Here is a 23,425-nt window from a genome sequence, read left to right on the forward strand (position 1 = left end):
CAACTTTTCATCTGGGTACTGGACCCCTTGCAGAAATAAGAGGATGCAGAATTGTGAACTTCCCAGTCCTACAAAAATATTCACTCTTGAGAGTGGTACTTTCAGGAACATGGATACCAAAAATTTTGGCCTGTTAAAGGACTAAATGTTGGCATTTATATGCAACCAGAGAGAGTCACTCTGCCCTCTCCAGCCTCTTAATTATCAGGAGCCACCTATAAAGAACTTGTAACAATCCACACTTCAGAACAAACTGAATGTGCACAATGATTTCTGTACATCTTGCTGTTGACATTATAGTGTAAAATGCACTAGGGTTCAGAGTAAGATGGTGCAGACTGCATGGAACAGGCAAAGGTAACTTTGATACATTAGAGTCTGAAATTATATGTGCATATACAGGTACCAATGAATTATTGTTATGTTAATATCAAGCCTAAACAAGTGAGCTTTCATTCAGAAAAGGTGGGGAAACAGTTGTCTGAGGAGCATCACATAATTTCCACCATACAACTTCCCAACAAAGGTAACAAATAATGGCCAACTTTATTTGTAAATAGCCTAGAGCTTAACAGTATCGATACTGTGTTGTCATTTATATGTTAAAAGAAAATAATACTAAACACCTTTGTTGGATAGTTAGAAAGTCATCTTGAGAGAACAACTGAATTAGTTGTATGGAGGAGGTATGACTTAATCAAACTAGGTACTTAAGTAATTCTGAGCTCAGCTGAGGATAATGGTGTGAAATCATGACAATAGCATAAGGAATGCCAAAAAAAACCCACAAATTACAAAAACCTATTTAATAAGCACTACAGACAGCTCCAGCTGTTCACATATTGTACAAAAAGGAGCAAGTTCAAAAAAAAGTTCCAAAGAAGTTCAATAAAATTGAAGTATCTAAAAAAGGTTGCCCAGTCATCAGGATTCACTCTCAGTCTTATCTGTATTTTTGTCAGGGTCCTCCTCCGATTCTTTCTCCTCCTGCAGTTGCTTCTTCCAGAGCTTAGCCATAGCAAGCAGCTTGAGGTTTGGCTGATTGGCAGCATCTTCTGGGAAAATGTAGTCGTAATATTCTTCCCAGCCAGCATCTGACTGTAAGTTAAGAAAATAATTGGGAGATATTATTTACTGAAGCCACAGATTCATCATACTTCTGCAATGAGGATTTCAAATAATCTAACTGCTGTATTTTGTTTTTAAAATGTAGTTAAGTCTTCCTAGAATTAAGCAGCTCCAACAACCAAATCAGCAAGCAAGATAAACCTACATTTGTAGATCCATAACAGTTAATGGGAAAAACTTAGGGATTTGAATCATCAACCAAGTGGGAAAAAAAGGGAAGACCCTCCAGTGCACAGTTCAATAAACCACGAGCTGGCCGATGTGAGTGAGTGGTTAATTTCTTGGATCAAACAACAAAGAGAATATCCAAAAGAGTGCGAACAGATGAGAATCAAGTGTAAATCCTTATAAGCAGCTTGCAAATGGTGTATTAGCAAAAGTCAAAAAAATTGTTCATGCCAACTATTTGACAAATATAGGTTTTAAGTTTTAACTGCAGCTAAATTATATATTCAAATATTGTCACAAGTCATTTGTACTCCAGAAGAAGCCAAATTTGTTCAAATTTTGTTGAAGAATAAGATGGGTAAATGGCCAATAAAATTTCAAGTGTATTTTCATGAGAAAATAAAATGCTTTTAATGTGCACTTCATATTATCCAATATTTATCAATATGATAGTTTTCCACATTACTTTAAAAGATATGTTTAAGAATGTAAATGGCTATTAGTTAACTGCCAAAAGGATAAATGTTAAAGATGACTGCACATTCTCCCACCAATAATTTGTTATTTTAGTAAACGTAACTTCGTCTGTTTTGAAAGGTATTCTTACCCCATCTTCTGTTTGCAACTTTCTCCTCTTCTTGACGCGTTCTGGCATGAGTTTTCGAACTCTGTTTTGTGAAGATTCTGTGCCAAATTCGGTCTCAAAGTCCCTCCAAGACTCCAAGAACATGAGTCGCTCTTCTTTCTCCTCACAATTTCGCAAAGATCTGTTGGCATCCTCATAGATTTGTCGACATCTAGATATGCGCTCAGGCGCATCCACGGAAAGTTCAAACTGAACATAACTAATCCACACCTATTGAAAAGAAAGATATGGAAGTTCAAATCACACAGGTATGTAAGTGCGTGGATAATTACTTCCACGTCAGTTTTGCACAATATTTATATTGAGAAACAGGTGATTCAGCAGAGAAGTAGTAACAGAGAATTATAGTGATAATTAACAATCACATTCAAATGGAGTCAAATCCTCAGAAGTTTGTACTCGTTTAAAAAGCAAAACTAGATTACAAGTCATTCACTTATCAATATTAATGATATACTGAGGCTTTAATTTGATATCCAGGAAACAAAAACAGCTATCGCTTTATCCTAAATCTTTTAAGACCTAACAAAATTTGTGAATTATCGCATCAACAATTAACATAATTAGAAACTTTTTTTGTTACAGCTATTGCATGGGAACTTCTATGATCAACATTTCTGAAATCATGCATTTTCGTAAGATGTGTTACTGTTGAATGTTGTGTTACGGACTCAGTGAAAGTCCCTTTAAGATAGAGAGTGTGTGTGTATGTGTGTGTGGGGCGTGCTTACGTCAATAGAAGATAAAGGACGTAATGACGTTGTTGAAGAAGTTAGAAGAAGAAGAAGAGAGAGAGAGAAGGGAGAGAGACACCAGCCTGCTTGTTTTCTCTATCGATGGATGAGAAACAATAACTGTGTTTGCCACTGAAATCCATGTATGGAAGTTGGAAGTAATCCGGTGGAGTTCACTTTGTTGCTGACCTGTAGAAGGAAACAGGTATTTGTGTGTGGACGACCACGGTTCGGATGCTTTTCGGGGTGAGCAAGTCACTACCGAGTAAACACTGAAGTGTCGTTTGGGTTCCATCGTGGAACATTTGGATTTCGTATGTACTCTCTCTATGTTTTTCTACATCTACATCTTATCTTCAGACAACGGTGGTTGTTGAAGAAGCCCTTGCTCATGTTTCACCTTATGGCTTGTGGAACTGAACTTTAAGAACCATTCAGGAACTGGGAGTTTTGGACTTTGTCACACACACACACGAAGAGTTTAGTTTTGGGATTAACGTTCGAGGTTTAACATTCTTGAATTCTAACATACTAACATTTTTTTTAACTTTTATTTTACGTATTACCATAAGTAGTGATTAATAAAATAGTTTTTAACACTGAATCATGCTCAGTGTGTTTCTTTTGTTGCTGGTTTGTGACAGTTGTGACACAATAATAAATTAAAAGCTTGGACATTGCAAGTATTTTTCACTGGCACATAACAGATCAATTATTCTAAGTACTAAGCATCTTTGGAACCTGCATAGTTGTTAACTGCCAAAAGTTGTTTTTCTTAATAACAATAGCTCACTTTAACATGTTGAGTGCGTTGAAGTAGGCGTCGGTAAAGGTTTCTCGTCCTTTCATATTCTTCCTGTTCAATTTCAAAGTCAATGTAGGACTTCCACAGCACCTGGAAAATAGTGAATTCCACAAAATTATCTAACCTGTAGATGATTTTGTTTTTACTTTAGAAGTTGATAACATAACATCCAAATTGCAGGCTGCAGAAAGGCTTGGTATTCTTATAACCTAAAACAAAATAAAAGGTGGCTATGTCCAAGACCACACTATATTTAAAAAAAAAGCCATCTCAACACAGTTTTATGGGAGGAATTTTAGCCTTTGTAGAAATACATTGTATGTTCACCATAAAATAACCCAAAAATGAGAACAGTCAAGGATCCAAAATTGTTTTTTTGCTGCAGAAATGCAAATATAATTAATAGTTCTCAAGATCATGAAGAGAGTAAGAGAGAGCTCTTTTTAAATGATCAGAAAATTGAACAAACTCGTAAAATTAACATAAGAATGAGGTTGAACCATTGAAGAATTCCACCCCTCTCAACACCACTTGCAAATTTTTTTTCCCCAATCACATTGCAAACTGCACTACAAGTTATGATACTTAACGTAGTTTAAACAATTGCAACGGAAACCTGCCCCTCCCATAAAACTATTCACATCCCCATCATCAAGAAAACACAAGTTTCTGTTATGAAAACAGACCATACTGGAAACACTCAGCAGGTCAGGCAGCAACTGTGGAAGAAGTAGAGTTAATATTCAGGTTGAAGACACTTTAATCAGAACTGATAAAAAGAGAAAATTTTAAACTGCAAAGAGGGAGGGAAAGGGACGGATAGGACAAAGGGTATATCTCTAATAGCATGTGGCCAGGGTTTTAATGGAGATATGCTTCTTAATTTACCTGCTTGATAGGTTAATGAGGGAAGAGAACACAAAAGGAACATAAAAGCTGTTAAATTCAGAGTTGCAGGAAATGTCCACTTCTGATACAAAAATAGAACACGATTTAGGCAAGGTTTAGGAATTTGAGAGAGTCCGGAAAGCTGCAATGTGCACATGTGGAAGATGAGGTGTTGTTCCTCAAGCTTACATTGCCATGTTATAACAGTGCAGGAGGCCACAGACAGACATATCAGAGTGGGAGTGGGATGGAGAATTAAAGTGCCAGGCAACTGGAAGCTCAGCATCCCTCCTGCGAACTGAGAGCATGTGCTCTGCAAAGCAGTCATCTGTTCTGTGTCTGGTTTTTCCAATGTAGAGGAGACCACATCCTGAGCAATGAATACAGTATATTAGATCAGAAGTACCACCAGTGAATCACTGCTTCACTTGGAAGTACTGTTTAGGTCTATGTGTGGTGGGGAGGGAAGGGGTGAATGAACAAGTGCTGCACCTCCTGCTGTTACATGAGAAAGTGCTATGGAAAGGGCAGGTGTTGGTAGAGACAGAAAAGCAGACCACAGAGTCATGAAGGGAATGGTCTCTTTGAAATGCAGAAAGGGAAGGGAAGGGCATGATGAACTTTGGCTATTTTGAAAATTTTTGAGAGTAATCTTTTAATATAACCTGAAGCCCGACTACTGGCTATGATTCTATATATTTTTTGAAAATGTTAATAAATATTAGAATACTTATAGGCTGCTGGTTTATTTTGTGAAACTCATTTAATAAATCTAAGTGCACCAGCTTACTCTTTAGTAAATCAAGGAATATTTTTGTAAAGTAAAATTTAAAACAAAGTTATATTGTGAAGTGTGGTTTGATTGTGCTGGTTCATAACAAACATTACTTATGGCAATTTGCAAATGAATTGGAGTGGAAATTCAAAGAGCAGAGAAAATTTTAAGATTTCATTCATTACTCTTAGTAGAAATGCATCATAATGTGTTACCAAGATAAAACAACCAATTAAGAGAGATTTAAATTTGAAAACAAAAAGAATGCAGGAAAATGTAACTAGATTTGATAGCTTCAGTAGAACATAGAACAGTACAGCACAATACAGGTCCTTCAGCCCACAATATTGTGCCGACCTTTAAACCTCACCTAAGACTATCTAACCCCTTCCTCCCACATATCCCTCTATTTTAAATTCCTCCATATGCTTATCTAGTAATCTCTTGAATTTGACCAATGTATCTGCCTCCACCACTGCCCCAGGCAGCGCATTCCATGCACCAACCACTCTCTGGGTAAAAAAAACCTTCCTTTGATATCTCCCTTGAACTTCCCACCCATTACTTTAAAGCCATGCCCGCTTGTATTGAGCACTGGTGCCCTGGGAAAGAGGCGCTGGCTGTCCAGATACAAGACAGCCCGTACTTCGAAAGTCTTCCACCGGGTACCAAGTCCTGGGACATATTGTGGTGGTGAAGTGGGCTGCATAGTGTAAAAGTAAACAAAGGAGAAACTGCAGAAATCTGAAACACAAATAGAAGATGCTGAAAGTTCACAGCAGGTCAGGCAGCATCTGTGGAAAAATAAATAGTGGATGTGGAGGCTTTGGAAAGGGTGCAGAAAAACTGCCTGGATTAGAGTAAAGGATTAGTACAATGGATGACTATGTTTCTATTGTGCTGTGATTACCATTATTTGAAGAATCGTGAGATGAAATACAAGCAACCTGCTGGGAAATATTTGACTGGGAACATAGAACACTATAGCACAGTAAAGTTGATTCTATCTTTTGTTTAAAATGAAAATGATTACCTTGCCATAATAGGCACATCATTATAGACAAATACTGTTCTAAGCTTGCACAACATAATCTTTATCATCTTATGCATGTGAAATTAGTCTTAAATAGGGAATTTCATACATTAGTGAGAAAATTTAAGATTTAGGTGACAGGTTAGTTTTCAGACATGGAATGTGTACAGATATGAGATTCCATGAAGTCTCTTTTTAAAAGCATCATAGAATTATTTACATTTCATTAAAGTCTCAATTCTTTTAAACTTGAGACAACGATCATTTGTCAGATAGATGGAAAATGTCATGCATGACAATTAAATTTGAGTCTGATTTAATACACGTTAAGAAGTTAAAAATGTAACAAAATATTAGACATAAAATAGAGAAAAAAATCTTCTGCTCTACTTCCATGAAGTGATTCGATGCTTTAAATAATGTAGTTAAGATGGATTACATCATTTTCTATTACGACTGATGAGCAAACCACCTGATTCCTCACCTGATCTTTAAATCCTTATCCATATGATGTTTCATATAACAAGCTTTATCAAATGCCCTGTATATTTCAGGCAATATTGCTTGTAAAAATTACTGATGATTATGCAGAACTCTTACCTCTGGCATATCGAGTCTAGGTTGACCAATTGCCAGCTCATAGATTGCACGAGCACGCTCAACATCACCAAGGATGGTCTCTAATTCAGCAAATTTGATCCAAGTGGTGCAATTCTCTGGGGAAAATTCCAAGTATTTCTCATAGAGTTTCCTACACCGGTCAAACTCACGAAGCTGGAGCTCTAGTTCAATGTACCCTTTGAACAGTTTATTCTTTGGACATTTTCCTATGCCAGTCCCCTGAAAGTGCACAGAAAAATAACTTCAGGGCATATATTAACAAATAATAATATCTTGAACAAATAATAAGAAATCTGCTTCACTTGATAGGCCACTGGTGACTAAGTGTCAGCCTCTCAACAACATAAAATATCTATGGAGTGGTGGGCATAGGGCGAGGTTAAGTTAACCTTCATTTGAATGGGAATAAAAAGAAAATACAAAAAAATACTGCAGGCTCTTTAGGTGACATTTAGGACAAAAAAAACAATAGGTTTCTAATGAAGAGTTCTGCATTATTTTTCCCCACTCTTTTTTTAAGATGTTGTGTACTCCAGCATTTTCTGGTTTGACAGTGGCAGAATATTGTACTTCGCTCCCACATGATTCTGCAGCTTAGTCTACTAAGAGACTGACCCTTACAGAGCAAAGGAACATAAGTGATTCATTTCTTATTTGTACTGAGTTAAGCTGACATCAGCCAGGGTGGCAGTAATACCGAGTCAAATTGCTTCAGCACCCCAGGTTAATCAAGCAAAAATTAAAATGTATTCCTTCCTCTATATGTTATCTAGTGACACCAGCTGTAAGGGTGTCTGAATATGTAGATATCAGATGAGGATTGGGCAACATAACAAAAGAGCATGAGAAATAGAAGCCGGAGTAGGAGTAGGCCATCTGGCTCTTTGAACCTGCTCTGCCATTCCTCAAGCTCATAACTGATCAAAAGATCAGTGCCATTTTCCAGCACCTTCCCCATATCTCTTATTATCCATTAATCAATTGATCTCTATTTTGAATGAGCAACTGAACTTTCTCATACTGCCATGGGGGTGGGGGGGGGGGGAGGGGGAAGAGATATGCCAAAGATTCACTGCCCTCTGAGTGAAAGGATTATTCTTCATCTCAGTCCTACAAAGCCTTCCCCTTTTTACTGTAACCCCTGGACCCCTGGTTCCAGACTCCTCAACCAGGGGAAACATCCTCCATGCATCAAGCTTAACAAGCCCTATAAAAAATGTTGTTTCAATGAGATTTCCTCTCATTCTTCTAAACCTTGCACAATACAGGCAGAGTCTAATCAATCTTGCCTCACACAGTGCACCCACCATTCCTGCAATTGGTATAGTGAATCTCTGCTGCACTACGCGTGGCAAGACTATCCTTTCTCAGATAAGATCACTAGGATCCCTTACTAGTCACATTCTTAAAGAGCACCAGCAAATTAATCAAAGATGATTTTTCTTTCATATATCCAGATTTTATCCTATTATTCTTTTCAAGGTATTCTGTCATTATTCATTGCATATTCCAGCATTTCCTCTATTACTGACATTAAGCTAACAGGTCAGCAGCTCCCTGTTTCCTCTCCTCCCATTTTTAAATAGTGGGTCACATTTGCTACCCTCTATCCCACAGAAATAATTTCATCCCTTGCAAATGCATCCTTGTGAGCCTTGTAACAGAGGGAGCCTAGGACCTGTGGAACCGCACAACGACAAAGCTGATGAAAACAAGCAGCAATTTTGTCAACAAAATCTATCAATTGCCTTGCCACCTAGCTACTGTTAAACTGAGATGTTTGAAATTCTAAGAAAAGCATAATGAAACAGTAAAAAATGTGTAATTTAACAATTATACTCAGTAGAATAATTAAAATAAAAGTGGAAGCATAAATATAGTTACTTACCAAAGCCCGTCTGGCAAGAGGTAGATTTTTCTGACGAACTTCAAACTGTGCATATAGCAGCCACAATTTGGCAAATGTGAACTAGAATAAAATACCATGATCAAAAGGTAATGGTGAATTAGTTGAACAGATTGCTCCAAAGTAAATAAAAGCAAGCAATGTTAGGTTGGAGAGACAAACATTTGCTTAATAACTGAAGTTCACCATGTACAAAGACTTTCACCAGCCACTTTTAAATGGCTTATTTTTCTGTTCAAATTTAGTTATTGTTGTAATTATTTCTATAAATATAGTTACCATTACAGCTTCTTCCAAAATTTGAGATCAACAGCAAAACTCTACACTTTGTAGAGGAATTTCTATAATTATTGATTCCCTCAAAAGGACACCAGAGATCATTAAAAAAGAGAATCACAGAGTATTGCAGAATTTCTGTAAAGGGAAAATTACTTTGTTATTTGGAAATTAGAGAGCTACACACAACTTCTATCAAACTTCGGACATAAACATAAATGCCTTGTATCAGACAATGTTACATTCAGTTCCAGAATAAAACTTGCAACAAACATAGAAGAGGGTAGAAGAGAACAAACAAATGTGTATATGGCTTTTCATGATTTCTGGGTGTCCTAGAGCACCTATACACATTGGAATACAACCATTAATACATTTTAAAAATATTGTTCGAAAATGTGCAATCATTTTCCATACATAAAAGGTAAGATAAACAAAGTTCTTTCTAATTTATTCCTCAACCTACATAACAAATGACCAGGAGATTGATGGAGCTTTCCTGCTCTTCATCAAATAGCACCACTGGATCATCTGTAGTTACCCAAGAAGACAGGCATGGCCTAGTTTTAACATTCAATGCCCAAGATAGCAACTCTGACATTACTATACTAAAATAACATTCTGGATTAGTTATTCATTACTTTATGATTAAGAATGAAATGCTGCCAATGAGCTCAAGCTAATATTAGGCACTTTCTAGAGTCAAATTACTGAAGTATTCTACAGGTCTGTATGCTCCGAAGTTCAAAGCAAAGTATTTTCTTTCCATAATTATATGGAGAGAAATCAACTGTATGGACACCAGAATTACTTTCATTAGCTTAGGACTATACAACTGTACCTTCTTATGGGGGATGAGTTCCAAACATGCTTGATAAACTTGCCTAGTCTTCTCTGGATCCTGTTCAGGAAAGTATACTGAAGTTACAGAATTTTCAATAATGCACAAAGGACACAAAATATACACAGACTAAGCAGAATACAACAGAAAAAAAATGGAACTTAATTTTACCTTAGAAAGCCTTTCAACCAAAACTGTTGGGTTGGGTACTTTTTTTTAAAGAAGCAGATTTGATTAGTTCTATAGTAATTGCAAAAAAGGAACAATATTCCCTGCTACTAACAATTTAAATTCCACTACTGTACGTATTAAGTGAATTTAAAAATCAGATGCCTCGAGACAAACAAAAAACAAAGAAATCACTCAATTTTTATTCCATCAAAACAAAATATTCCTATAATGGATTACAGGATGAGCAGATTATCCATCCATTATTATGTGCAGAAATCTGAGAGGACCACAAAACAGGAAATCTAGGCAAACAAGCTGCAATGTATTTTTACGTAAAATTATTTGCCCGTACACTGCATTCCTGTCACATATGTACCTTTGCCTCCAATTCTTCAAACAAAGAATAGTTAATCCATAAGTAAATGTATCTCCTCCAATGTCGCTTTTCCTGAATGGGTGGAACATTGGCTATTGCACGCTCATACACTTCACGTACAGTTTCAGGATCTCCGTCGCTCTCAACCAAGCGGAGGTAGTCAAACCAGGCATCATAATTATGTGGATTAGCCTTTCAGAAAAATAAGATACTAAATTATACAAAATATATTGAGGTAGACAGGTTCCTTTAAATTCATTTTGTACCAATTTTTGTTTGTAATCTGAAGCACACTTTTTTCCTCATACATTATCCATGGAAGCACAATTAGCTATTACATAAGCATGCACACATTTGACACCTCTTCTTTTCACATGTTCTTAGCTGCATAATGGTCATTGAGCCTCATTAAAAATCTACACGAGGTCCTGGATGGGAGAAAAATAAGAGCTCAAAATGTAGGAATGGAAGAGGCTTTCAAAACGGGCACACACCACGTTACATTCATCGTATAGTGCGAGAAGAAAATTTCTGTATTAGAAGACTGGTCCTCCACAGGAGCTATGCTTTCCATATAGATTGTGTACAAATGACAGAAACCATGTAAAATAATTACATTTTAAAATACACTGACAGAAAGCTTCTAAGGCATCACAACACATGGGATTTTGGCATTGATGTACAGGTACTATAAGCTATTTAAAACCACACAGTTGTCAGTCAATTTCAGCATAGGCATTAATAGTTTTTTTTAAAAGCCGTTTAGCTTTCTGGCCCATGCCAAGCAACAGCCCATATGTAATCACAGCTTCTCTGAGCTATAGGTAACACGAATTCCCATTGCCAGGAATTATAATTTACAGAAAGTTACTTCAGAAGGACGATTAATGCAAACTATCACTGAACATTCAGAATACATATACAATCAATTGACTTTATTCAACTACACAACCTAGTCAGTCTTTCTTTAATAGATGCTTGTCAAGCAATTCTATAAACTAATTCATTACGTCCACTATTAACAAACTCTAATCAAATACTAAAGAACAGATTAAACTGCCTAACCATTTCAGCCAATGATATCACATTAACATGTTCTAAAAATGGGAGTATGGCAGAGTTTTGGTTTAATTGTTTTCAGGAAAAAATCTATGCCACTGCAAATACTTTGTGTGATTGATTATTACGTTTTTTGAAGCAATATGGTGTTCCATTTAGCCAAGACCACCTATTTTGTTTTCATAAAACTTTTAATTTGCCAGTATCATTAAAGAAATTCAATTCAGATGAAATATGCATCGACAAAGGACATGAAATCATTTTTATATCAGATGGTCAAACTGAAATAATATTCCTAAATTCAAGATGACTTTAAATGCTATATAAAAGATCACAAGAAAAATGAAGAATCCCATTCAGCCAATCCTAGCTCATTTATCTGCAACAAATTCATAGCTCCCCACTACAACAATCAGTGTTTTTGTTTGAAATGAAAATGTTCCACATAGATTTTATTTCCCATTTCTGGAATATTTTGTTTTTAGAATCCAGAAAGGGGAGACTATTTGGCCCATCATGCCTCTGCCAGCTATTGGGCAGAACTATCCAATTAATCTCACTCCTCTGCTCTTTTAGCTCTAATTTATCCCTTTCAAATATTTTTCTCATTCTCTTTTGGCTATTACTAATGATTTTGCTTCCACCACCCTCTCAGGCAGCACATGCCAAATCATGCATCTCACTGGGCATCCTTTTTAATCTTTATTTTGCCTCTGGCTCTTTGCCTGTTACCTTAAATATATGTCCTTTGGTCAATCCTTTGATGACTAGAGTTTCTCCTTATTCACTCTATTAAAACAATTAATATTTGAAATACCAAATCTCTGTTCTAAGAACAACCTCGTCTTTTCCCCATTACTCCGTGTAAGCACATAGATGGCGCCGGAGCGTGGCGACACGTTGCAAGCTGCTCTCTACAGATCTACTCATTACCCATACTATAATCGTTCTACACTTTTAAAATTAAACTTTACTAACGCAATGTAACTGCACTGTGTAATGAATTGACCTGACAATAATAAACCAATACCAATAATTGATGCCTCACAGCCGCATTCCCATTCCAGTACCTCTTCTACACGTTCTCCAAAACCTTGACCTGTCTGTTAATGTGTGGTACTGAACTCTCACCTTAGCTGAGGTCTAACTAGTGATTTATAAAGATCTAGAATAATTTCCTCACGTTTGTATTCTATTAATAGTTTAGATATTTCTCTGAAACAAAATGTTAATTTGTTAATTTATTTTACTCAGGGAAATGAGCCTAGAGCTGGATACCACAAGCTCAGCAATATAAAAATGGATGAAACAAACACAAAAAGTGCAGCAATGCCAATAACCTTTCATACTCAAAACAATAACCCTGTTTTTCTCTCCATGGATGACCCACTGAGTACCTCTGCTTTTATTTCAAATATCTGGTATCTATGCTATTTTATTGCTGTAGTAGATTTGGTGACTTGCATGCTAAAGTAGCCTGTATTTTCAACCAAATGTCACAAAAAAAACAGGAAAATAGCAGAAGCAAACACATATTCTTCACCTTATACCAAACTAGTGCTACACCATCATAAACTGATAGTTCACTGAATGCATCATTGATTCCAACATGCTAGCCACTCTCCAAGTAAGGTTCTCCTAAATTTCCTATTGGATTGCATACTTTTATTTGCATTTTGGAACGACACAGAATCACTGAATTGTTACAGCACAGAAGGATTCTGTGCCAGCTCCTAGTAGAGTAAAAATGTACCATTTTCGCAAAATCCAATAGGTAAAATTAATTGTACCTTGACTTCCTCTTCATACTGAAAGCGTCTTTTGCTGACAATAACATCTTCAATACCTCTTCTGTCCCCAAATTTTTTCTCAAATACAGTGTAGTTTTTGAAGAGCTCTTGGGCCTGACTTTTGGCAATTCTATCGAGCGCATATTTGTAGATCACCCTCACTCGATCAAACTGGAAATGAACAAACTCTCAGCAGTAAGTAAAAATACAAGTAAAGTATTTAGATCAACAGCAATAAAAGTGAGACTAACATTTTTCAGTGGAGGCCTAGTAAGTATTTTACAGTTTGATCATTGCATAATTGCTAATATTACTGATATTATACAAATAGCCATTTCATACAATACCATTACTTTTATAACATTTCATGAAAACTATGGTTTAATCAAACCTGATTTCAAAATGATGAAATATTTTCTGAACACAAAATTTGTTGTTAACAATACAGCACACTGTTTCAATTTCTTATTCCTTTTTTTTAAATGAAGGGATCGATACTTATTTCATTGTACAAGGAATTACAACTGAACCTTATTTTGTACTTGCTTGATGACAGCAAGTACACAATTTTAGGTAGATATCTCTGGCTAACTATAAAGGGAACAGCAATTCTTGGTAACAGTACTTTGCACTGCCACCTTGCCATTGGTCTGATTGCATTCACCTAACTCACCACGAAACAGAAATCCTGGCTGGCACAGCTGAAGTCCTGAACTGAGTAATATTGTTATATGTTATCGACTTATGCATCTAGCTTCTGATGCTAGTATTCCATATGATTACAGCTTTCAGCTAAAAGCAAACATATATTTGAATTGTCCTCTTGTGTGACAATTAACAATGGAATAGTTTGAAATTGCCAGTTGTCAAGATATTATGAAGGAATTATAAAGATAAAAACTCACAGTATGAGTGCACTACTTGGAGAACTACAAAGCTAAAATCAAATATATTTTTAAATACAGAATACTAGGAACATTTTGTGAAATGAGTGTATCACCACTTCCTGAAATCATCCCTGCTTGTTTAGTAACTATCCCCTATATAAGATTGTATTATATGAACACATAGCTTTATTCCACAATTTTAGCAACAAGTCCCTTTAGTGTTTATTGCACTACATAAAGTCCCAGCTGGAATATTTATTATTTCACTCTAATATTCATTTTGTATCTGAATATGTATATACCTCCTGCCTAAAAGCACATTAAGAAAATGTTCATGATTGTGAGTAATTATCTGGAATTGGATACAATAAGAATAGTATGGGTTTAAATAGCAAATAAATTGCTTTTATAACGAAACTCAGTTCCTTTCCAAAAAAAGAGTAAATGTAATGCTAAGCAACAAATAAAACGTTAATTATGAATGACAGAATTTATGAAGAACTATGAAAATCTTGATGTTTTAACTACAATTGTAAGGGATCATGATTGGAAAAGATTAAAAACCTGGTTTCAGGCCTACCTGGGGAAAGAAAATGTAATATTGTTTATTTCTCAGTAACGTTTGCTGCATCATGATATTTTCACCAATCAGATAGTTGCATGATTCAAATTCAGGAGAATCACACAATCGTTTGGTCATGACTCAAACTCTTATATCAATATTGAATGTGGTTAAGTATTTTGAACTCGTCTTGAAAACAAGTAGATAAAAATTAAATTCTGTGATTTCTTACTTCTTTCTGCTTTTCTTCAAACTTTGCAAATGCTACAAAGAGCTGTTCATCCATGTGGTCTTCCCCATAAAACTCCACTCCTCTTTCATACACTTTCCGTGCATGTCCAATGTATGAGTGCTTTTCTTCAAACCGGGCATACTTAATCCAGTTCTTAACATCAGGATGGATAAACACAAGTGCAGAAGAATTAAGGAGAACAAAACTGCATAAAAATAACTCTGCCCACAAGTGACTACAGAGAAATAACCATTTTTTTCATATGATCTTCAGTCAAAAGAAATCTGCTCCAACACTTTTACCAATGTTGATCTTTAGCTGTTTGCGACATAGTAAGTGAAGGTTGCCTTAGTGACCATTGGTGGTTTAAGCCTATCCTGCATGCAGCAGGAATTGAAAACTGCTATTTATCATTAGGAATCCTTGAGTACAAATCCACATCCTGCACTCCAATTTACTATAGTTGTGCTTCTCAAACAACCTTTTAAATCCTGACTGCATAGGCTGAAACTGTTTTCCCTGGAGTGAAGGAGGGTGAGGGGTGTCCTTATAGAGGTTTATAAAATTATGAAGGGCTCAAAAAGGGTAAATAATCACTGTCTTTTTCCCAGGGTAAAGGACTCTAAAACTAGAGGGCACAGGTTTAAGGTGAGAGGGTACAGATTTAACGGAGACATGAGGGGCAGGTTTTTCCCCACAGAGGGTCACGGTTATATGGAATGAGCTGCCAGAGGAGCTGATAGAGGCAGGTACAATTACAACGTTTAAAGGATGTATAAATAGGTACACAGATAGGAAAGGTTTAGAGGGATAAGGGCCAAATGCAGGCAAACAGGATTAGCATAGATCGGCATTTTGGTCAGCATGGACAATTTGGGCTGAAGGACTTGTTTCCTTGCTATACAACTATGACTCCAATTCAAAAGTGATTTGTGGTACAAATAGGGAACACCGATTATACAAAATGCTGGAGCCTATTTTAAAACTGGAATGTTTGATCTGTACAACATGTGTTTTATTCTAAGCCATCAAATCCTCAATATTTAACTATCTAGGTTAACGAGCAAATGAAGCATGGACAAACTTGTCCGGAATTTCTCAGAAAGCTTCAATGAAACCGCAGCATAATAGTGCTTCAATTATTTACAGAATTTATGCCCACATGTACCTCCCCAAGCACCCACAGTTCACATGAATCTTCTAGACTGGTTAACCTTCATACATGCCCATAGATACAGAAGCAGTACAGTCTGTAATCACCAAATAATATTAATAGGCTTCTGGAGTCTGATGACAAACTTCCTTGGAATTTTTCAATTTATTTTTTTTAAATGGAGATTCTGCATTACACTTAGGCCTAATTCAGTTAAGTGCACTTGAATTTGTTGCACTTTAATCCGAGTTCAGAAGGAGTAATTAGCTGAAATTAGTTTTTTTAAACGGACATTCATTTGTTCTACACAACACTGGAAGAGGAAGGAATAACAAGAGGCACTTCAACAGGAGGTGCCAGGTCAGAAAATTCTAAAACACTTGAATCACCTACAAAGCAACACTATGGCTAAATAATTCCTTGGAACTGTTTTCACGTTCCTAGTATTATGTGGTCAGAAGCAAAAGTCCCATTTACATTCATAAGTGAGGTTACTCAGCATTTATGCAAGACCAGAAAAACTCAATGGAAAATTCAAAAGCGAAGGTTTTTCTGGAAACAGTCTGGTACCTTTATAAGATATTCTGATAGTTCAATTTTTAAATATGTTAGCAACAACATTTTGGCACGATTTAGAGTGGTACCCAGGTGGACACCCTGTTATCTGTTCCAACCTCCCCCTCTCTGCAAATTAAACTCACTTGTTTTCTTACTTTTAGTTCTGATGAAGAGTCTATGACCCGAAATGCTGACAACTTGTTTCTCCACAGATGCCACTTGATGTGCTAAGTGCTTCGAGAATTTTCTGTTTATGTTGTCTTAAGACCTTTGACCTCAAAAGTACACTTATAGTGTTTTCCTCCAGCAACTCACAAAAATATGGAGTCTTTGTGGCAGCATCTATTAGCTCCCATTAACCACACAGGAAAAAAACTCAATAAGTAAAACAAGGTAAGTAAAATTCTCCCTCACAATGCTGTCATTCTAACTGCAGCAACAATTATACCAGTTAATCAATGGTTTCAATTGCTGGAAGACCTGAGTTTATCTGGCAAGTCAATTATTGCAAGGACCAAATCTCAGATCTCTGAACTTCCCTGTTAGTTTTGTGAATATGAGTAATTTACAAAAAGCAAAATACCTCACTTCAAGGAAATCTTATTTTAGAAGGATATACTTCTCATAAACCAGTCGGGCTCTTTCGATTTCCTTGTATCGGAGTTCAAAATTAATATAGGAGTGCCACGCTTGTTCGTCAGGTTGCCATTCCATCCAGCGTTCAAACACCTGTCTTGCTCCTGCAACGTTCCCTAGCATTTCCTCCATGTAGGTATATTTATACCTAGCAAAAGCAAACAGAATATAGTATGTGCATACAACAAATGTATACCATTCTGATTTATTCTAGGGACATACGTACACACAGTAATGAATTTTTAAATGACCCCTATTAATTAAAACTAGCACCACTGGGTGATTTCTGAGGTTGCAACCCAGTTCCAAAATGAGCCATGTCATTGTGTAAGTGAAGTTTGTGTAAATCAAGTTGAGAAAATACCACTCAGATCCAGACCCAGAGGCAGCTTCAAAGGATATCAGCACAGAGCAGAAAATGTCATTTGATAATTTTGATGGTAAAGGCTGTAGGTTGTAGGCAGGAAGATAAAGGAAGGGATTTCTATCTTTAAATTAGGAAAAGACCTCAAAAAACACGATTTCAATCTGTAAGGTAATTCCGAGCTGAAAAGAACTGATGTTTTTAGACTTTTACACCCCCCCAAACCCCCACCCCCCAAAAAATTAAACTGACAGAAACAGATGGGAATTCATTAATTGGTCATGGAAACATAAGCATTAGTATTGTCTTTAAATGCTCTTCAGTAGGGATTTTAAAGAACAAATATAATATTAATCAAATGCGACCAATATTATATTAATCCCAAATATACTTTGCATTCAAATACACATAATTAAAGGTGCAGCAAAGCATTGAAGTGGAAAATGGTTCAATTAATGAGCGTAATTGACTTCCACTGAATTTTTGAAGTGTTTAAACAATTAGAAAATAGAAGTAATTATATTAATAACAGCAGTTTTAACATAACAAAACATCCCAAGGTACTTCATAGGAGTCTTATTAAACAAAAATTAAGCAAGTCACATGATGTTAGGGCAGATGACCAAAGGTTTGGTCAAGGAGGTTGGTTATGGAGTATTTTCAGGATGGAGAGAAGGAGAGCTTTAGGAAGTTAATTTGGGCCACTTGTAGTGTTTGCTAATGGTGGAGTGATTAAACTCTGGGATAAATGAAGCCAGAAATGGTAGAGAACAGATATCTCAGAGGCTTGTACTACTAGAGAGAGTGAGAGAAAAAGGAGCTGCAGGACCACGGAGAAATCTAAAAGTGAAAAAGAGAATTTAAAAACAGAGTTGTTGTTTAATCAGAAGTAAATATAGGAAATAAGCACAGAAGTGAAAGGCAAACAAAACTTGATGAAAGTTAGGACAGTGGAGTTTTGGAGAGTAGAGAGTGGGAAGCCAGACAGGATTTCAATGGAATTGTGAAGTCTACAGGCAATAAAGGCGTACATGATGGTTCCATTAGCAGATGAAGTGATGAGTGAACATAGTGTCATGAAGAACATGAAGTGTATGACACTTCAGTGTCAAATGTTGTGAGCATGTCTGTAAATTCAGAAAACACTGATTCACAGACAATACTAAAACAAAAGTGCTTTAATCACAATTAGTCAATGAAACATTTATAGCAAATGAAGACCATGCCAACAATAATTCTACTCCAAGCTTGAGAACGTGCAGTAGGTTTTGAAATGAAATGAAAACCTAGAAAAATAAAAGATTGCTGACCATTAGTCAACTTACCAAAACTGATTGACCCTAGGCAGAATGGTAATTGCTCGATCCCAGATATTGCGGGCATGATTAATCTGTCTGTTCTTCATCTCCATTTCCGCATACTTCAACCACAGGGTGACATTTCTGTGATCGACATCTAATGCACGTTCGTAAATTGAACGTGCCCTTCAGTGGATACAAACAGATGTATGAAAACTAAAATAATGTACTCTGAAAACTATATTTCTGAATGAATTATATTCTATTTTCTTAAAGTGTTTACCGCTGTATTTCTTTTAGGCTCTCCTCCCATTGTGCATATTTGATCCAGTTGCTAATAACAGTTCGATTTTTCCGTATATTGTCTTCAAAAGTCTATTTCAAAACAGCAGCAAATTAAAAAATAGTATGCCACTTATGCTGCATAGGCAACAATCTTGATTTGTTACACTAGTACGATAAATGAAAAGGAAAGATTAACTTTTTCTGAACAATGTACTTACTTTTCTTTTTCTTAGCTTGTAGTCATTCAGTTCCTCCTCATCAGTGATCTTTTGAGTAGGTGGTGGTGGAAGGAGTTCAAGTTCCCTTTCTTTTGCTTCTCTCAACAGTTGTTCAGCTGTAATTTGTAATTCAGCAGGTGCTTTATTTTTCACCTGTGAATAAAAGTAAACTAAGTCAAATGTGGCTCTTTTTCTAAACAGATATACTTGATGCATTTGTCAAAACAAAATCAAATCTTTTTACTGCAATAACTGAGCTTAATGTTGAATCTATGACAGGGCATTATTTAGCTACCATCTTTATCTCTAATACAAATGGCATTTTTTAATGCATGCTCAAATTTTCATACCATTGGCCATATTTGAAAAATTGAGAACATAAAAGGAATTTATACAATGTAAACTAAATATAACTGTATTTAAAATGCCACCTTAAATTACAAAATCCGATACAGCAAAGAATGATGCAATGACGAAAAAAGAAACAGCAATTTATAAATGTTACTGAGAGTGTAGGAATAATGAATGCATAGTTTTTAAAATACAAGATTACATTACAACCTAACATTCCAATATTATTTATTCCAGCTATACTCTAAAGCTACAATGTCTGTTTTCTCTTCACTGATATCCAAAATTCCTCTATACTCTTTGCACCCATTGCATACAATCTACCTCGTCTTGCTTATCCCAATCGTCTTTGTGCTATTACAAAGAGAATCACTGAGAGTTGATAATGCAATGCTTCCCTGCAAAATCAGTGTTTTACATCGTGAGAAATAAATTGTAATGATTTTACTGGGAATTCCCTGCACAACTTCATTGCCTCTCTCTCTCTCTCTCTCTCCTTTTAGGATCTTTCTTAAACTTTTGATCATCTCTTCTAGTATCTCACAAGGTTTGGTGTAAAGTTTTGTTTGATAACAGTTCCATGAAGCCAAATGGGACAATGTTATATAAATGCTGTAGGTTACAGCACAAATAAATTGTTCAAGTTCTCAACCATAATACAGAAGCTGTGCAGTGCTTCAATTAGATCGCATCTGAAGTACTGCATGTAGTTCAATCACCGAGATGGGCTAAAGCAGCAAGCCAGAGGACACAGGATTGATCTTTTGGCCTTTTGAGAGATGCCACACCAGACACTTTATAGAGTTGTTCAAGATACTTAACAAGACAGAGACAGATATTTAACGAGTCAGCAATGCACATTTGTTTTCATATAAGAAACTTAAGCAGCAATTTTTAAATCTCTCTAAAGTTCAATTACAATAGTCACTGAATAATAAATTAGATCTTTTGATAGCTATTCACAATCCTGCATTCCCTTAAAAGTTATGTCATAGACATCAGAATGATACAAGAGACTACACAAGACAACTTGCTTTGCACTGGTAACCTCAAGGTTCCAGGTGTAACAAGTGACTTAGTTTACCACATACCAAGAGTGCTTCAATGACCATAGAACTGTTTAAGATGCCCTGATGTCAAAAAACGCACTGCAGAAATGCAAATCTCTCTTTTGATAGCTACATTACTGCAAATGTCAGAAATCCTCTGAGTCACAAAATGAAAATTTAAACAAAAATGTAAATATCTGGCCTTTTATTCCAAGACCAAACATCTACTACCACAGTCCTAGAAAAAAAAAGGTTCACGGCTGGATTTTCTGGAGAGTTCAACTGCATCCCACACAAGAATTATAGAATTATTTCAGCACAGGAAGTCATTCGGCCCTTCAAGTTAGTCCCATTCCCCGCTCCTCCTCAATGTTGCCCTGCAGTTTCTCTCTAAGTATTTACCAAATTCCTTTTTGAATTTGGTTCACCGCCCTTTCGGAAATATAAGTGAATAACAATCCTGACGCCTCCTTTGCCCACCGCCTTAAAGCTGCCCTTTTGGTTCTCGACCCTTCCGCCACTCGGAATTTACTGATCCGCCTGCACCTTTCACAAGCCCTGTCAAATCTGTTCACAACCTCGTCCGCTCTCTGGAGCACAGCCCCAGCTGCCCCGGTCTGTCCGGGTGACCCCAGTCCCAGCCCTGGCGTCCCTCCACTCGCACCCTCCACCACCACCCCAAGGCCTTGACATCTTGCCCGAGAGGCTCGGTTACCTTCGCCACTTTAGGTATCCGCTGCTTCCCGGCCGCTGTCGACGCCATGTCTCACTGTGATTGCGGCCCCCTCGCTGTCCGATTAAAGTTAATTAAAATAAAACCCTCCACAACACAATTATTCCACGGCCAAAGAGAAGCCTCCTGTAAACATTCCCAGCACACAGCCAGGCGGCACGTCGTCACCTCCGACCCGACGGCGCGCCCACGTGATGGTGACGCCGGTTGCTATGACATCGACGTTCGGCATCGCCAAACTGAGGGCTTGTTGCAGCAACGGGTGAAAGGCGGCGTTACCTTCTGCTGTTTTACTGTTCAAGTAACAGGTTTCAAAGGCTTGCAGTCGGTTAAGGTAACTTTTTAATATTTTCTGTGCAAGGAGAAATGAAATTATATGGAGGAAGGTGAGAATCACCCGTCAATTTGTATCTTTGGGCAATCTCATTTGTCAAAATGTTATACAATGTATTCCACCGAAAAAATATTTGTACAAATGAATTTTTTTTCAGCCTCCGGAGTTATAATATTATTGCCTATTGAAATATAATACATTTCAGTGTGTTTTCCACAAATAAAACTTTAAGGTTTTTTTTAACCATCAAAGTAGGATGTTGTTAAGCTTCTGAATTAGAATACATTACAGAGTTATTTTCCACCAGCAGAAAGTGGAGAAACATTTTTATTTCCAGCTTGTGGAATAATTGAAATAAAGTACATCACTGGGTTGTTTTGCATTAACAAAATGTATTGAAATAGATTCATTTTAATCTTCAACTATTAAGCACAGTAAACAATTTATCAATCCTGTTCCTTCTCCTCTGCCATCAAAATCTCCAGGCTTTTCTTGTTTGCTCCAAGATATACTTACACTAATTTCTGCGTAATATGCTGGCAGATTGTCTCAGGGAATTTCAGAATTGACAGAAAGCATGATATCCAGAACAGGCAAATAGATGTCTCTCAACAGAAGAAACAAGTTAAGGAACCACTGTGCAGAGGTTTTTTCTGTCTTTGTGATTGGAGATGCATTTTTTTAGATACAAACCAATTAACTGGCTTAAAAATGTTACAGAATTTTGCAAGTGAGATATGTGTGCAACTCATTATGTGTGTCTGAGACCACAGTAGGTAGCCAGGACAGAAAATGTAGGCTGTACACCCCACTGAAGCAAAGCCTTTTAGTATTTGACATTTTGACAATAACATATATACACATAAATGCAAAACAAATGTATGTGTAGTGAATGTAGTGTCATATTCATAAAGTGTGCTCAGAAGCTGTTTATAAAAGCAGCTCCCCTCTTTCTCTGCAACTTTAGTTTTGTTTTATTTCCATCTTTTTCCAGTTCTGATGAAAGATCATTGACTTGAAATGTTCACTCCGCTTTTCTTTCCTCAGATACTGCCTGACCTGCTGAGTATTACCAATGTTTTTTGCATTTATTTCCAACATCTGCAGCATATTGTTCCTGGAGCACCATTATCAGGATGTGCTGCATGATCGGGGACACACATGGTAGAAATGTGGTTTGAGTATAACAGGAAATTTTAGCTGTATGTTCATCTTTCCTCTCTCTACCACTTGGATTATCTCTCACCATTCCCATCTCCTGCACCCCTACCTTGCCCTCTCTTTCAAGATCCTAGTCTCTCCTCACTCCAAACTCCTAGCAAACAGCAATCAACTAACAAAAAGCAACTCCCAACATGCTCAAGGCCACAGGCTCCATTGCATTGCCATAACATCAGGTATGCATGGAGGAATCTGTTGGAGTGGTTTGAGGTTTGTGGTGAATATTCTTGCTACCCAGACATGGTGAGAACATCGCACATTTCAGCACTCACTCCCTGCACTGAGAGCTTACCAGTATCTGCTCCACTCTCAGTTTTGTGCACAAAG

At 36.7% G+C, this 23,425-nt stretch overlaps 1 protein-coding gene across 1 annotated transcript; it reads right to left on the bottom strand.

Moving 5' to 3' along the window:
• Window positions 1-791: 791 nt before the first annotated feature.
• On the bottom strand, window positions 792-21,701 carry crnkl1 (crooked neck pre-mRNA splicing factor 1). Its single transcript, XM_052012033.1, has 14 exons — window positions 21,526-21,701; window positions 19,411-19,563; window positions 19,191-19,282; window positions 18,935-19,093; window positions 17,227-17,393; window positions 14,899-15,077; window positions 13,218-13,388; window positions 10,369-10,560; window positions 9,822-9,881; window positions 8,687-8,767; window positions 6,778-7,017; window positions 3,470-3,571; window positions 1,904-2,152; window positions 792-1,098 (listed from the first exon to the last, which is right to left on the bottom strand). Exons 1-14 carry the CDS (start codon window positions 21,571-21,573, stop codon window positions 925-927), a joined length of 2,067 nt encoding a protein of 688 aa, XP_051867993.1. The 5' UTR covers window positions 21,574-21,701; the 3' UTR covers window positions 792-924.
• Window positions 21,702-23,425: the final 1,724 nt, after the last annotated feature.

Source organism: Pristis pectinata, chromosome 3 (assembly GCF_009764475.1).
Source record: "Pristis pectinata isolate sPriPec2 chromosome 3, sPriPec2.1.pri, whole genome shotgun sequence".
Classification (NCBI taxonomy): domain Eukaryota; kingdom Metazoa; phylum Chordata; class Chondrichthyes; order Rhinopristiformes; family Pristidae; genus Pristis; species Pristis pectinata.